General features: G+C 36.9%; 1 protein-coding gene across 4 annotated transcripts in view; it reads right to left on the minus strand.

The window, feature by feature from the left end:
* Window positions 1–1,791: 1,791 nt before the first annotated feature.
* The window catches only part of CROT (carnitine O-octanoyltransferase), a 21,583-nt gene continuing 6,030 nt past the window's right edge, over window positions 1,792–17,344 (minus strand). For 3 of the 4 annotated variants that reach the window (XM_017817105.1, XM_017817106.1, XM_017817108.1), the window contains exons 3-17: window positions 16,514–16,638; window positions 15,403–15,584; window positions 15,095–15,219; window positions 12,493–12,601; window positions 10,445–10,538; window positions 10,217–10,342; window positions 9,683–9,784; window positions 8,980–9,063; window positions 8,770–8,877; window positions 8,420–8,550; window positions 6,998–7,121; window positions 4,962–5,040; window positions 4,090–4,183; window positions 3,795–3,914; window positions 1,792–2,731 (exon numbers count right to left, since the gene is read on the minus strand). In XM_017817105.1, coding sequence (XP_017672594.1) covers window positions 2,611–2,731; window positions 3,795–3,914; window positions 4,090–4,183; window positions 4,962–5,040; window positions 6,998–7,121; window positions 8,420–8,550; window positions 8,770–8,877; window positions 8,980–9,063; window positions 9,683–9,784; window positions 10,217–10,342; window positions 10,445–10,538; window positions 12,493–12,601; window positions 15,095–15,219; window positions 15,403–15,584; window positions 16,514–16,638 — 1,724 coding nt within the window. In that variant the 3' untranslated portion in view covers window positions 1,792–2,610. Of the gene's footprint in view, window positions 2,732–3,794; window positions 3,915–4,089; window positions 4,184–4,961; window positions 5,041–6,997; window positions 7,122–8,419; window positions 8,551–8,769; window positions 8,878–8,979; window positions 9,064–9,682; window positions 9,785–10,216; window positions 10,343–10,444; window positions 10,539–12,492; window positions 12,602–15,094; window positions 15,220–15,402; window positions 15,585–16,513; window positions 16,639–17,344 lie in introns of those variants that run through there. The other variant, XM_017817109.1, reaches the window with a different exon arrangement.

Raw genomic sequence — 17,344 nt, forward strand, 5'->3', positions numbered from 1 at the left:
TGCACAATAAAATCTTCCATTCTAAACTCAGCTTTGACATAAAAAATATATATTATCTTTCCCTTCAAGCTAATGTTCTTGACATTTTAAATATCGTTCTAAGGTAATGTTCTAAATTACCTGTTTTCCCCCGAAGTCTCCATGATGTTGTAAAGGGCTGCTGTAATTCTTGAAATGGAGGCTTTAATAATTCTTATAATCATTATAATCACAGCACTTTCTTCTGAGGGAATCTATTGTTTTACAAACCAAAGGCAGTTTTTACCTGTATGTTTAGGTAACATCCCTATAAAAATCAGTGGGATTTTCCTGAGGTAAGATCCAGAAGGGTGGACCTGCAGAGCAGCTTATGTATTTGTTCACTCTGCTCTTTTATCAAGTACTATTGCAGATCACATGAAACCTCATGAATTGTCTTTTGATTTGGTTCAATATAGATAAACCACAAAGATTTGTTCTGTAGAAATAATTTCCGCTTTGTAGAAATTCAAAAGTTCTTGAAGATTTTCCTCGTTTTCATAGTTGCTCAATTTAAAGATTATACAGCAGTCATGGAAAAGCCCCACTGACTTGCCAAACTGCAAGCAAAGGACTGCTGAGTGGAGGGTTCCAGGTACTGAGATCAGCTCTGCACCACATAGCATGAGTGCTCACAGAGAAGGGCACAAAAACAGGGAGAGGCTTTCAGGGCAGAGGCACTGGAGACAAAATGCTTTACTCAACAAGGAAATTAATATCACAGTCAAGAATTCATTTATCCACAGCACATAAGAAGTAGCTCTAACAACTCACAGAATTTAATTTTTTTCTCTGTGGATACACTTCTGTCTTCAGTTTCTCTAGGCAAGGCTCAGAGCATCTCAGCTGAAAGGAAATTCTGCTTACACTGGTGACTGAATGCCATTTTCTCAATGATACACACTTTCTGAAATAGTTTTCCTTTTTCTGTGCTTCCCTCAGGCTTTCTATGTTCCCAGAAAGCCCCAGAAACACAGGGGTAGGTGTATGGAAAATAAATGCAAAATTATACCCTTCATCAAATTTCAGGCTGTTTCAAATCAACGTTCAAAGCAAACTGTCCTTATTGCAGTTGCAACCAGGTTTACTAATGCAGCTGAGGGGTAAAAGGTAAACTGTCAAACAGAACTTATTAAAATAGAGAATAAAAATCAGCAGGCCTGGCTTGATCCAAAATCCTAATCTATCTCACAGAAGTCACAGCATCATGAAGACACAGGCTTCACTAATTGAGAGATTCCAGAAAGTCATTTATGTCCAAGAAAGAGGGTGAGTTATTATAAGCACTGCTGAACAGGAATGGATTCTTTTTCTGCATGACTTTTGGAAGATCTCAAATAAAACATTAAACAATGAATGGTTGTCAGATTTAACTGAGAGAGAACATACAAGTAGCCCAGTAAAGGCAGGGAAGACAAAGGCTGAAATGAGGACACCATTTTTTTGAGGTAACAAGATACAGTGTAACACCCTGGCTTGTAGAGGAGTATCAGGCTTTGAGGGAGGAAATAAAAAGGGAAACCGTTCTCGCTACCGTGGACAATAAATATGCAACAGTGCTTTCAGAGGGCACAGAAACTGGCTCCATGTTAGTTAAGAATGAAGCTGTTTCTGTAAAACAAATAATAAGATCTCTCTCAAACTCTAAAAGCTAGAGAAAAAACAATGGGTACTTTGGAATCCTAATTTCAAGTTCACCTGTTCCCAAGATCATCTCTCTCACACAGTGTTGCTACACATAAACAGTCCAGCCATAAATCAATTAATACAAAGTTGATTTTTAGAAGAATTTTATTTCTATGATAGGAAAATACAAAGCTGCTCAGAGGAATCAAGTATTAAAATCCTGAGAACCATATCAAACAATTCAGTGCTTATTTTTATTGTGTACTATTAGTGTAAAGCAGCAGATATTCACAGTTCACTAGAAGATGAAAACTAAGATATTTGAAACCATGCTGCTTTCTGTCTTTATTGAGTAATTATTTTTCAAAATACTTCAGATTGTAGTGTTCTCATACTACAAATGTAGTGGGAACATCCCCATTAATGGATACAAGATTTATTTGGTATAATCCTGATAGCAAAAATGAAAGATAACTTATACCATATAACCTAATAAAGGCAGCCCTTCTGTTTCACAAACCACTGTGAACAGGAAGCATAATCACCTAAGAGGGTAGTGTGGTTACTCTTAAGTACACAGTTAAGTGCTCCACTGGCATAAACAATATCAGTAGACTACAAACTATTCTACATTTCTACATGCTACTACTGAGATCATAAATACAAGTCTCCCATCAGTTCTCCACTCCAACATCTTGTCTCGAAGTACATTTGCATTGTTGAGGCATATTTTAATATTGCATAGTTCTACACAGATAAGGTACTACTGCTTGCATTGCTGCTGCAAATGGCTACATTACTCTTCAAGGGGTACTGTTACCACAGTAAATCACATAAAAATAGGTAGACTTCACATAGATCAATCATTAAATGTCTTGAATGCAACAGTACTCTCGAGTAGCATTTCATTTTTAATTACTACCTATAACTCGTGACCTTGCAAAGCCTTTTACATCATTATCAAGCTTACAGTTGAGCTGTAACTGTTAACTGTAGCATGTCATGAAAACACTGGAACATAGTTCTACACAGCCCTTCTGCATCAGTCTCTGGACATGATTTCCAAGAAGAACAGGTTGCAACGATCCTATCAATATAGAAAACAATGAGGTTACCACACTTAATTGTCATGGTCTAGGATGAAGTCACACAAAGGAACACAAATTCCGAAGTAAAAATTGTCACATGAACATACTGTCTCAATATTAATAAAAGACTCAGATCACTAGTGCCTTCAGTAAGCAATAATGATGACAGATCTTGAAACCAGGTACTTTGATTTAAATACCCATTACTACATATGCAGTGACACTACTTTTCTGCTTATATTTGAAAATGCTGTAAATTATAATTCTTCTTCTGCAACTAGTTTAAGGTTTTAAGTACTTTTTTTCTATTTACCTAATGAAAGGTAAATCTTTATCTAGTTCCAATTATTTTAAGAGAGCCATAGATCAAAGTATAAATGGTTTGTATACTCAAACTGATTCAAATGTGCATGCAATCTATATTTAGCTTTAGGAAGAAGTCATTTGAATTACACCTAAGTCATAAATCAGCAACTTATCTCTACACATTCTAGTTGAAGTATTTTTAGATTTCATAAAAAAGCAGTAATTTTTGTCCATAAGACCAATAAGCCAAAGCTGAATCTTTTCAAATCTTACGACTTTAGAAGTGAAACCAAATGTTTTAGCCTCTTATTGTTACTCAAAAAAGGTCTGGTTTGAGTTGTGTGTGTCACTCCATGAACAATGGGCAGTGTGCTCATCTGTACTTTTATCTGCTCTAGCTCAGTTAAAAAACTTTTCAAAAAACACCTCTGCATGTTACAAATGATCTCTAAAATGACAGTCTATTTTAAAGTAAGTGAACTTTTTTTGTTACTCCCTTCTTTCACCTTCCCCATCCTTTACTTTCTGCTCATTGTCAGTATCTTGGTGCTCACCTCACCTCAACCATTCATCCTGCCTCACACATATGCTTTCCCAGAACATCAGTGCCTCTATTTCATGTATCTCACTTCTCAACCTCTCCTGACATGTTCAGGCATATTTCTTCTGTCTTTTCCTTTCTTCATTCTAATTGTTAGCCACCTCTCCCTCTTTGGTAAAGGCAGAGCCATACCTAAAATGAAATTATAACCTTACCTGTCATCTCTGATTGAATAAAAAAAGCCATAGCCATGTTGTACCATAGGGAGTGCAGATCCACTAAACCTAGTGTAGCCAGTCAGGCTAGTTGAAAGGACAAAATTCCCACCTCCTCCACTGTAAAAAAACACAAAACAAAAGCAGCACTTTTAAAGATAATTTAAAACAAAGTGAGTTTAATAAAATAGTTATTTTATCCTAGAGATTAAGAAATCAGCACATATAAGGCCCATGCGACAAAGGCCTTGGTATCAAGGGATACAACTCCCCACAGGACAAGAATATGAATTACCTAGCTGTGAAGGCCTTATCCCCATACAGTTCTGGCACTGGCAGTCCTTGCTCCTGTGCTATGAGCAGGAGACCCAGAAGATGACGATCAAAGCCTGTCAAATAAATGCAAATACAAAATTATTAACAGCAGCGTTTCCTGTTTTTCCACTCCTTCTGCTCTGCATAGCTAGGAGCTCAAGTAACAGCTGAAGGACAGATAAACAACACAGTCTGCTAACAAAGTAGTATTGTAGCATCCAAAAACATTTCCCACATGTTTGATCTAAGAGACCGTCATCACTTTCAGCTTGCAGCACCGAGCACAAAAGCAAATTATCTAAGTAACAGAAACCCAGCACAGTTCCTGTGGAAAACAAAACACCAGAAAACTCCCACTTGAGCCAAGGAGTGAAAGTGGCCCACTAGCAATTATGTGAACAAGGCAAAAAGGCTTTCAGGGCCAGAACTGCCTAGTGAACACACCATGCAGAATGGAGAGAGTATGAAGTTCATCAGGTGATTATTTCCCAGATACTCATTCATAAAATAATGTACTGCACTATCACAGATGGGTTAGAACCTCACCCAAATCTCTCCTCTGCCTTACAAGAGCATATTTTTCATTTTCCAGACAGGCATATATTTGACTGGAAGGTATTCCAAAATAATGTTTAGCTAGGCAGAAAAACTTTTAAAGTGAACATATCTTTGGGGTACAAGGAAAGGCCCAAGGACTAGATTTTAGTTCTTCTCAAAATTAAAGTGTAAAATGTTAAGGGATAGTTTTTATTCAGGTGGAAAATAAGACAGAGAAAATGTATTAGCATACAACAATATTCCCTTTTCACCACAAGAAAAAAAAAACAAAAAAAAGTATTGATGTCAGAGTACCTCTTCCATTCTCACATTCTTTCCTCATTTTATTGTGCTTTGCAAATGCCTTATGCATCAGCTGTAGTCGTTGATAAGTCTGTGTAAAGTAGGGGGAGAGAGAACAAAAATTAAGAAAAAAGAAAAAAAAATGCAAACGAGTAACACATTAGGAATCACAGATCAGCAAGTTTTCCCTTTCACAGTTTCTAACAATTTTAGATAGAAGAAAATAGAGGAACTTTAAAGGTACATTAGAAGCTCTCTCAAACTCCTTCTCCTAAATCCAAATTCCTTTTTCAGAAGAATGTGCTCATTTGCTTCCTGTATCTCTGTTCTGTTACTCAGATCACCTGTGCACTGAACAATATTCTAAACCTCATGCTCCTTTCCCAAAAATCTGAAACAATGAAAAGTAACCACTGTGAACTAGAGTAATCAAACCCCAAAATTTTCTATAATGCCCTTTAGTCAGAAGGACACTAGCTTTTACCAGGTGTGGTTGCACTTACATGATCATCATGCCTTGAATCAGACAAAGCAGTTGGACTACATGATCATTGTAGGCCCCTTCCAACAGAAATATTGTATTCTATTATTTTTCATGACAAAAAAATGAAACAAAAAAAAAAGGAAAAACACAAAAGCGGAAAACAAAACAAGACTCTAACTAATATATACAGATGCCAACTGCATTCCCATATTTTCTCTGCTAATTGTCAGTTCTGCCCAACGTTATTTTTTTTCAGTTTTATATTGAAACTTACGTGTTAGAATCAGAGAGAATATAAATAGCATGTTTTTTATAAAGGAGAAAAAGTTCTGAACACTCAAGATCTTGACTTCCAAGATCTTAGATTTTGCTAGTTTTTTAACTACTTAAGAAGCACCCTCTGTCCTTTTATTCATTACACGAGAAGTTGCAACACAGAATGTGAAATAAGAGCAGCAGCCACTCAATTTGAATAAAAATCAAGCTACTAAGCTCACAAGGAGCAAAAGAAAATTTGAGATAAAAGTGTTTTTTCCAAAGTATGTAACTTTAAGGTACTAAAATGTACCTAAAGGCAGACTTTTAAGCATGTTAATTTCAATACTACTGAACACAGTTTTTAAGCCCCAGGAGTTCAGCATTAAAAAAAACAACAGGGCAATATTTGGAGATGCTATTTAATATTGCAAAGAGAAAAAGGCTACCATTAGTGTTGGAAGCCTGATAAATGGTTAGAAGGTAAATGAAGAGCAGGGAAATAACAGGAAAGCAGATTTGGAAAGAAACTGAATTTTAAAGCTGCAGCACATGCCAAAAGAAGCCAGTGAAGACCAGGAAAAAGTTCTCTTGAAGGCTAGAATTATCAATCACACATACTTTCTGACAGCCATATTCCTGTATGTTTTTCAGATGCATTAATAATATACACCCTTTGAATTTTCTAAAGACACATAGCCCTTTGTCTCAAAAATCTTCTCCTTGCTTAATTTCTCAGGCTCTGAGAAATGTGCAGGGAGGAGAACAAAAAGAGCTTTAGTACAGCTCTCACTGGGAAAGAAATGCATGACATGCTTTGCCAGCCAAGCACCAGAGGGTAGTTGCTGGGAAAAGGTCTCTGGTTCAGCTATTCAGAGACACTCTGGAATACATTCCTGTTGCCACTAGGACACAAACAGATTTCAATTTTGCTCTCTGATGCAAATATTAGATAAACATTTCCTGATTTCACTTGGAAATTAAAAAAACATAACCACAGCAGAATACTTCAGATCCAACCCAGTAACTTTTTGAGGTGTGAAAAAATATCAGTGTGAATGTAACTCAAGACAGTTACATTCTTGAAACCAAAAGTCAAATAGGATAGAAAAACAAACAAGCCCATACATGACAGCACACCTCAGTCACAATGACCAGAACTAGAGTTTAAGCAACTCAACATTTGAAATCTGTCTCACTGGAAAGATGCCAACTCCCATCAATGAGACAACACAAGAGCAAGTTTTAAGCAGTTCAAATGACAGGCCTTCTAAATACATGATGATTAAAGCAGGATTTCAGTATTTACACTGTCAGAAGGATCCAGCATGGACTTGCACCATTCCACTGCTTCCATAGTACACGGTCTTATGGTCTCTGTGCGGCCATGATAGAAACGCCTGGTCATGGCAGTTTCGTAACAGCAGCCCGGACTAAGAACAAAAATTAGGGAAGAGTATCTCATTACCTTAACAAAACTCAAAAAGTCCTGCCAAAGATCTTACACATTTAGCTCAGTTACAAGTACCAGAAACCCACTAACTTTCTTTAAGTTATGCGTCCAAAAAAGAGCCACAAAGGAACTCTATGCACTCTTATGAGACAGATGACTGAAAAAAGTGCCAGTACTATAATCATACCTTGAAAAGACTGTGTTTTCATGGCTATTTTCTGCAGACTACAGATCTACCAGGCTCTAGCAAAAACAGGCTGAAATTACCCAAACTTAAGTTTCACCGTATATTTCCATTGAAGAAACCACCTACACCACCCAAACCCTCAAAAATTGACACATTTAAAATAAGCCATGTGTCTCAATGTATTTAGAGGGAAAAGGCTCAAAACCTTATCTGCTGCATACTGACAGCCATCCAGCTTTTACCTGGAGCATGCCCAGCTCTATAACAGTCTACCATTTAAAATACAACTTCTGTGAAACGTACTTGTGTATTTACAACAGACCAAACAGGTTGTTTCAGTCAGACAATTAATTTATCCTAATGTTCAGTAAACAGAGATCTACTAGCCTTTGTTACAATGTGATCACATCACCAGTGACTAAGCATCACACTCCTATGATGAAACTTTCCTTCTGAAGCACGCAATACTCGCCAGGTCAGTAATGACTTATACAAGCCATAATAGGTGCTAGTTAGTAAATAGAAATTTGGGAACACCAATACCAGGAAGAATGATGCCTCTGATCAATAATACAAAATAAAATGCCACATCCAAAAATGAAGAGGCAGGCATTTGGAGGCTCTCTATCTCTATGATGCTGCTCAAACCTTAACATCCAATGCTGCTAAAGACAGTGAGACACTGAGGTTTGTGAGGCCTTTTACAGGCTTGGAAGACTAAACATTTTACTGATGGCTGTCACTTGCTACAGATAAAGATTTCTTCTCTATTTGACCAACTATTCGACAGTAGGGAATCCTGACCCATTAAGCATTTGGTGTTTGGCCAAATATTTCCCCTGTACAGCTAAAATTCACCTTTTTGTGGACTGTGTTCTGCCATCCATTACACAATATGTACACACGTTATCCCTATGGTCACAAGGGCAAAATTCTGAAGCAAGTATGGTCTTATGCAACTGTTACTTCAAAAAACCCTTAGTTCTTCATTCTTACATCACCATAGCAAATTACACACTAACATTGCAAAGCCACTGCACCTCTTTACTCAAGAAACTAGTTTTTTTATTCCTAATCTGATGTTTTCTTACCGTCCATGGCATTTGTAATAAGCAAGCTGAAGGGCAAGCTGCACAAATGTATCAGGATGAAGTTTCTTCTTCCTAAGCAATGCTTTGCCAAAGGATGTGAAGGCATAAGACACCAGCTGCAAGTCAGATACCTGTCATACCAAAGGGAAAAAACCCACAGAAGTCAAGAAATATCACAACTTGATCCACTTCAAAAGACAGTCACAAATGCAACAAATTTAACCACCTGTTAAGTCCCCCGATTCATCAATAACATATTTATTCCTCTTCTCCAGCATGGAGAAAGACCAACTAAAAACATGTAAATAGAATGAAAAAAACCAACTAATAGAAGCATCAAGAAATTCCACCTGCTTGTAGTACAGTTCTTTAGTACGTCCAATTTCATTTATAATTTTTGGATCCACTGTGAATACAAGTTCCTCTGGCCATGGAATATCCCTCACATTATCTGATCCCTGGGAAGATGAAGACAGAAAGAAAAAAGGGAAAACAGAATATATTATCCATAAGAAAATACATGTTAACTATAAACTTGAAAGTTTATAAAGGATAGATACCTTCCATTTTCCCTCATTTTCAATAATCGTCTTTTCGGCATAAGATAACATGGTAATTAAAGCCATGGCATCAAAAGGAGAATGCTAAAATCAGAGAAGACAAGATATCACGTTATTTGCATGACTGCAAGACGATCAAATTGTGTTTTTACCTATCCCACTCTTTTACCTGCAGATCAACAGCTTTACTGCACAGGGTTGGACTTGTTTTCCCAGTTCTACAATAAACAGAAAACTGCTTTAAGTCCACCCACTGTTTTGACTGCTCTGCCGCTGGACAGGGAGGCACAATGTACTGCTGCTGTGGAAAGGCAGATTTCAGGCAAGATGTAAGCCCTTCTGGTCATGCAATAATGAGTCCTGTTTTTAAACAGGAGTTTAAAAAACACAGCTGTTCAAATAGATGCATCATACGAAGAGTTAATTTTAAGCCTTCTTGTGCACTGTGGTTTTTTTTATTTTGGAATTCCCTCATTAAATACTCTAAGAAATTATTTCAGATCTCATGTTCGTAATTCAAGTATGGTATAATATCAAACACTGAGAAAGCAGACTGCTTTTGGAAAGTCGTCAGACAAGGTGCCTGGTAAACAAGGCTATACTAGAGAGGAACACATTAAGCATTTAAAATAATACTTTGAAAGGGGAAATTCAGTAAACAAATACTCAAAGAGTTTATAAGATGGAAAAAATTTCAACTTACATCACAGAACGCACTGCAGGTTCCATTGGAAAAGAATATGCTATTGTAGGATTTATCTCCCCAGCGTACAGTCGGATCACCTGTTAGTCCCAGCCTTGTAAGCTAAAGCAAAGGTTACATGCTGTGAGTTTTAAAAAACACTGAGTTCACTGCCAACCTCTGTCAGCTAAACTTAGTCTACATTAAGAGGGTGAGATCTCCCTGATAGATAAGACATTTTCATTCAGTTCAAGTGAGATATGATTATAAGCCCAAGTTTTAATTAGAAGTGTGATAAAAAGTTGATGACTATGTTTCTGAAAACCCTGAAGGACAGGCGGTTAAAAGGTTATGAAGGTAGATTTCAGCCATTCCCCCTTCTAATGTCCTAAGAATTCAAACTATTAAGTTTTCCTATGGATCAAAAAGAAGTATTATTTGCATACTTATCTGGTTCACTTTCTGTTATGAAAGAGCAAAAATCTACTGTATATATGCAGAAGAAATTTTTATGAGAAGATGACCAGTTATAAATTATCAAAAATCCTTATCTACCTCAGTATAGTCCTCAGGAGTTGCATGGGGACTAGAATCATCAAGGCAGACCACAAACAAACTTCTCTGAATTTTTTCCAGAAGAGTTAAGTTCTTTGGATCAAGATCAATCAAATATTCCCGTAACTAGAAAGCATAAAAAGACAAAGCTAAGTCAAATAATGTATTTCCAGTGATCACAAGGCTTTTTCCTGATACCTCAGGAACCAACTATTGAAGTATTCCTACCTCTGCCCATTTTGTCCTTTCATTGCTTGTTAGGGCTGCCAGTCCTGGTCCATCTGGCTCACTATGGCAACTTTTCTGAATATATGTAAGTTGCCTGTAAGAAGATTTCAAAAACTGAAGTTAACAAAGAACAGACAGAGAGAAAACAAAAGTCACCTTTTTTTCCTCTCTTTTTTTTGCAAAGCTGGAGTTTTGGTTCCACGTTCACAAGCCAATGTGAATTTTCAGGAAGCATGAATCATTTCCCTCAAACTCTAAGGACAACTGAAGAACTGCTCTGTTTTTAGACACTAATGGTTAATTCAAACTGCAGCTACGAGCCCAGTACAAACTTATATATAAACAATCATGATCCTAAAGCATTATTATGCACTTCATTTAAAACTAGACTTAAGACTTCAACAGTGTAGATCAGACTTCGTGCAGTGCAGACATCTGAAATACTGCAGGCTTTGCAGATTGATAGCAATGAATCAGGACAAATGATACAGGCAATGATACAGGACAAACATTCCACTCAAGATAAACCCTGAAATTTAAAGCAGAACACTAGCTTTAGTATATCCTAAAGGTAGAGTCTGAATTACATGAGAGTAATTCTCCTCCTACCTTTTCCTTGCATTTTCCTTTAGAAGAACTATTAGCAGAGAGGTAATTTTAAGTTTGCAAATTCAGTTTTTCACATGTTGTTCTAGTGTTAAAGAAACTCCACAAATTACAGGCACTCAATCCTGGCTTGTGCTTTGTTCTGGCACTCTTGCCCACTAAACTTCACTACTGATCATTAGTTACATAGTTATCAAAAATGTAAGGCACCCATTATGTGGTTATAAAAGAAAACCCAAAAAAAACCCCCCACCAAACCAAACCCAACCCAACCTGGTCTTCCTATAGACAGCAGCTAATGCTACTGGGGGTTTTGTCTGTATTCTAGGTGTTCATTTATTTGTTACTTGCTTAACAGGTACAGCTACAAAAACCAGAAATATGTACATTAAAATATTACATATTAAAGTACTAGACTTTTTTAAAAAGTGATTTTTAGTTTAACTAATTTTTGTCTTGCCTGAGGAATTTGGCTGTACACTTTTTGCCAGTTTTAATTACAAGCCTTCTGTTGTGCTCTAGAAGCAGCACTTTGACAAATGCAGTAAGTTATTCCTAGATAAGATTAACAACCCTTTCTTAGTAAGTACATGCATATAGATCCCAAATTGATCACAAGAGACTTATGCTGAAACTACTTCTGCATGTGACATCAGAGTTAGACCAACAGAGTGGGAAACTGTGGCCACAACTGCACTGACAATTCAAAAGCCAGCACCTGAACATGCTTCCGGGACATAGGAGACACAGCACAGAAAAGCTTTAAACGTTGCCTGTTACACTACTGTTGAAATTTAGTATTTGAAGAACCAAATTCTTTCTCTCTGTTCCTTTGCAGCAGCTCAGGAACATGAAGAGCCACAAACATGGCTGGTTGTCACAGGCCTGGGGCAAAGAAAAGAACGGCAAGTGAAATGCTGCTGTACTGCCCTGTAGCTGCGGGAAGCCAATCAGTGCATGCTACAGGTCTGGACTCTGCTGCACTCACCAACAGAAATTCCAGCCTCTCTACTCTTGAGAAAATTGACCACAAGTGTATTAGATTTAAATCAACATGACAGTGGTGTTTCATCTTTGATAATGATTAAGTAGCAATGAGACAATTATCTATGCAGATCATTCCTGAAAGGAATGATGATACTTATAATCCTAATATTTCCATGTAAAGAAGCTTCATATATAACAGATATTTTCTACTAAAGTATCTTATTTCAGCCTTTTGTATGATGCTGTATGGGTGTAGTACAGCAGTACATAATAATTATGTTCTACAGAAAGAAGCTGCCATTCAATAAACGAGAATTTAGTCAAATCTGAACCTTCAGCTAGAGGAGAAGCTGCAGCCTCTCTCAAACCTAATTCTCTGGACACAGAAAAAAGAAAGCCTCCTTGGTACGTAGCTTAAATAGGACAGCTCATTTAAGACAAGGTATTTTGAAAACCTGAATATCTCTGGAGGAGTCACCATACTGCCTTCATGCATAGCATCAAATGCAAACACTCGACCTCGACACAGAACTATTAAGTGAGATGGGCATTCACCTTCAGCCTCTGAAATGAAAAATAAGAATAAATAAAAATCCAACCTTGGGGATAAAGTGAGTGACAGATACAGGAAAAACTCAGCAAGTCCTACAAACCCTTTTTTGTTCAAAATGTGGCAGACTTCATACAGTTAAAAACAGGAAAGATTAAAAAAAGAGTAACTTTTTAAGTCCAACTGCATGATCTTACTGCAAATTTGATGACATTTTAAAAACCAACAGAAGTCATACATAACTTTCATTGTTATAAACTACTTCAAGTCGTTGCCATTGCCTAGCAGTAAGTGTCATTTATTTGGCTATCTTGCAGGAACCTCCTCTGCCGAAATGAGTGTTCCCTGCTGAAAAGTCGATCTAGCAATATTTCTCACTTGAATGAGTGTTGTTTGTTGAACAAGTCTGCTGCTAGTTTTGGTTATGCACCTCGTGATGCACTGCCATGTCAATCACACCTGACCAGCACAGGCATATCTGTAAGAAGGGAGCACTGCCACACCAATGTGGTCACTATACATAAACACAGACGGTACTGGCCCGCTCCAGGCCAGGTATATTTATCCAGCATTGCCCTACCAAACCCATCTACCCAGAAATTAGACTAAAGCTGGAGAAGACACGACCTAGGTGCTAAAAGAAACATTGTTGTATTTTTCTCAAACTAGCCAAGTACTCTTCTCTGGGAAAAAGAAGAAATGTATACTTTACCCACAAGTATGGAACTGAATGAGCATCCAAAGAAATCCTAACCTTATCTATATGGCTGTTATATCTACCTTTACGGTCCTACTTTCTAAATCAAATAACACAATTTAACATATACCTGGTTAAAGGCATTCTAGAGTGAGGAATCTGTCATTTCATTTAGACCTCATCTTCATAGATCATGAAACTAATTTGTAACATAGCAAAAATCAGAAGAGATGACATCCAATTCAATTACTTTAGGTAGCATTCTCCTAACCTTAGCTGTCTACAGGAAAGGGCAGAATTAAGTTTGGAAGTTACCATACCTAGAATTACACGTCTGATACGTCACTACAGTGTCATACAGTGGTCAAGATCTACCCAATACACTCAATAACATTTAATGAGCTCTTCACCTGTTCTCATGGAGATGTCTGCTACAGGCTGAACCAAACAGCTCGCTCGGCTTTTAGTACAGTTTTTAACTCCAAGCTGACATTACCTGACAAATTTTAGGTGCTCTACTCTGCAATCTAAATACTACTTCAAGTATTCAGACCATGTCAGTTCCCCCTATGGCCAATGGAGAAAAACAGACCCCTTTCCAGATGGCAATTCCTTCTACCTTAGACAGTACCTATCTTACATACTTGTGTATTTTAATGGCCCAAATCCTTCACTGGAGGTATTTGTATTTCTCCACGAATCACAGAGAAACAAGACAACTAACTGGACCAAATATTTCACCTGGAGGCAGACAATCTACATGGAAATGGATATCACTTGCTGTGTATGACACGAAAAATTACATAAGCAAGATTGTTGTTTAATGATGTTCTTGCAATATTTTAAGGCAGAATAGGGAGAGGAATTACATAAATTGCCTCTCCACCTTTGTTTACTAAGTGTGATCATAACAGAACACTGACTTCCCACCATTTGAATGTTTCTTCTAAGTTTTAGAACTTGAATTGACTCTTCAACTGTAATGCTAAAAAAAAAAAGCCAAAAAAACCCCCTTGAAAACTGACTTCAACTTTGCATTTTCCCATCATCTCATGTGGTATGGAGATTTACTTGGATATTTTCTACGGAGCAAGGCAATACCTTCTTCTTGAATTCGTGAGTCCCTGATATCTAGAGCGACACTGCTGAACAACCCTGGATGCATCAGAATGTGTGTGGGAGGGCTGTTACGATTTCAGTTTGCTGATTACTAATGCTACAGTATTTGGTAATGGAGGATGAATAAGAACATTACACTTTAGCTCTTGATCCTGAACCCTAGAAAACTGTCGGAGATTAAGAGAATGCCTTTATGGAGCTCTGTGAAGTACTTTCAAGACTGATAGTAGAAGCAGCTGACCAAGCCAAGAAAGAGCACAATGATAAAAAATAAGCAAGAATTATCCCAACAGAATATATGGGAATACACTTGAGAAATACCTTCTCAAATGTGCAAAAACATGCAATTATTAATGATGTTGAAATTCTGTCCATATAATACATGGAATCCACACACAGTTATAACACACAGAATTTGTCTTTTTTCAGTTCTTAATGCTGGCACACTTATTATAGGCATCAGACTGGTAACATACAATTTGAAGTAGAGCTTTTTTTTACTCTTATTTAGTAAGAACTAAATATTGGACCAAAAAGGGCACTTGTAGGTGAGATGTCTTCTTTGCTTTCAACAACTAGTATCTGACCTAGTGCTTGAGGAAGCAAGTATTTTATGGTTAAAGTGAGCACTCCATTGGTCCACTAATAAAAATCATTTGCTTGTATTAACCCCCAATTTTCATCTGTTTACCAGTTTTAAAATAAGTGCCGATCGAGTCTCTGGTAACTCCAGGAATTTTGCAAGTGCAGAAGAGCATTCGAAATTGGTTCATGTCCAGAACAGTATTCCCAGATCTCTCTATGGTCACCTTCTCTCTGTAGTAACAAATACACCAAAATTAAATATGAGAAATTATAATGATGGAACTAGATGAAGGTTAGACAAACCTCTCTTTTACTGCAAAGAATGCATATCAATGAACATAAACATATATTTGCAACTAAAGGATAAATAGATCATTAGTATTTAGGATTAATTATTTTTTCATGAAGTCTTACGCTCGTAACAGATCCCAGTATTTCAGGGTGTGCCATATATTTACACATGCTCTTTCTATCTGAGTGCCCTCTTTTGGTGGCCAGCAGTGTTCAATATAGGGACCAGGGCCTCCCATATTACAGTGTATTTGTGTTGAGATGCGAAGATCAAGATAAGCCACATTCAGCCACCAGTCCTCCAGCTGAAATGAAAAATGTTTAGCATCAGAACTAATTAATTTTTAGTCATTAATTCTTTAATAATCACCTAAGTGTTCAATTGCCTGCACTTTTTCCTTTTTTTTTTAGTACTTTGAATAGTAGTTCCTATATAACACAAGGCAGGACAGTGGTTCAAAACTAACTGCTGAAGGTAACGACACATTCAGCTCTTCTATTTTCAAGCTTGAAATAAAATTCAATACTGTTTAAGAATATTAAACTGTAAATTATCATGAACATTTCTTCCCTGATATTCATCATCTTAAAGTCTTGCAGATGTCAGCTGTGGCTGCTGCAAAGATCAGAGAGATTACTCCATGGAGAATGGAAGGAAAGTACACTTGTGTTGAGAGGGGATCTGAGACAGAGTTTATAATGTATAGTTTTTGTCATCATCTGAAAATCCCCACTCTGGAATGTGTCATGTTAAGATTTACAAAGTTCTCATGAATTCCACTTGGTAGTGACCTTCCTCATATTCCTTTCTCTGTTGAAACACAACTTTAAAATGCTACCACATAGCCTCCTTCTGGGAAGTGAAAGAGAGAGACCAAACTCTAGATTCCAGGCTTTTGTTTTGTTGGGCTTCTCTTTTGTTTTTTGTTTGCCTTTTTTTTTTTTGCTAAGGTGGAGAGAGCAGGGACAGATGTCATAGAAGGAGAGACTGACAGACAAAGCATTCAAAAGCTGGTAAGTAACTACAATTTCAGCTGGTGAGCTCTCTTAGCTACTCAGCTTTGAGAAAAACCAAGTCACACGTGAAAATAAATGCTTTCATATCCACTGTCCAAGTGGCAGATACAAGGAAGATCCTAAGATTTAAAAAAGTGAAATGACTCTTTGAATTATATGCTGAATAACCAACTTTCCATAAGTTGAATTAAGACTTCTTATATATCTAAACACATACCCAATTCCTTCTCATTTTAGCTCTTTCCAGTAATTTCTGGTGCAACTCTTTCCCAATGCCATTTTCAAATTTTTTAACTATATCCTCAGTTCTTTGATATTCCTCTTGATTTAGAAATGGCTTCACTGCAAAAAGAAAACAGTTTTAATTTAAAGACAACTGTATCCTGAGATTTACTCCAAGATTCAGATATCCACAAGCAAGGGAGCAGATGAAAATTTATTTTTCTAAAACAAGTACTTGAAGAGAGAACACCTTTTAAAAATATTTAAATAAATCAATGTGTTCTAATAAAACATAAATATATACTTTTAAATAAATACAGAAGCTAGCACATGAAAGCAATTGCTGAAAACCTGAAATACCTAACAGATAACTAAATCAAATATATTTATAAGCTGGAAATACCACAGAATTCTGCAACCTCATCATCTGTGACAGAACTCACCAAGTAATTAAATTTGTAGGAATTTTGTAAATTAACACATTATGCCACACGTCTGCCACCCTACTGCACCAACTATAAGCTGCTTGCCTTTATTTTCAAGTCCATGGCCTACAAGCAACTTGCCCTTAATTCTCATTCACTGTCCCTGGGTTATGCCCACCTTTGAATGATATCAAATGCAGTTACTGCTAGCCAGTTTTTTTATTTTTAAATCCTTCTGGATTTCTCTCAGATTGTGTGCCACATAGGCCAAAGTTCTCCATAAACATCTGCAAAACTAGTCATTATTTTAATCTAAACCCCCCTTAAAGCCTTTTTACCATGAAATCAGTAACAGGCACTGCTGATGTCAGCTTCCACACAGGCACACCTCATTTTTTTCT

The sequence above is a fragment of the Lepidothrix coronata genome, unplaced genomic scaffold, assembly GCF_001604755.1.
Source record: "Lepidothrix coronata isolate B3197 unplaced genomic scaffold, Lepidothrix_coronata-1.0 Scaffold59, whole genome shotgun sequence".
NCBI lineage: Eukaryota > Metazoa > Chordata > Aves > Passeriformes > Pipridae > Lepidothrix > Lepidothrix coronata.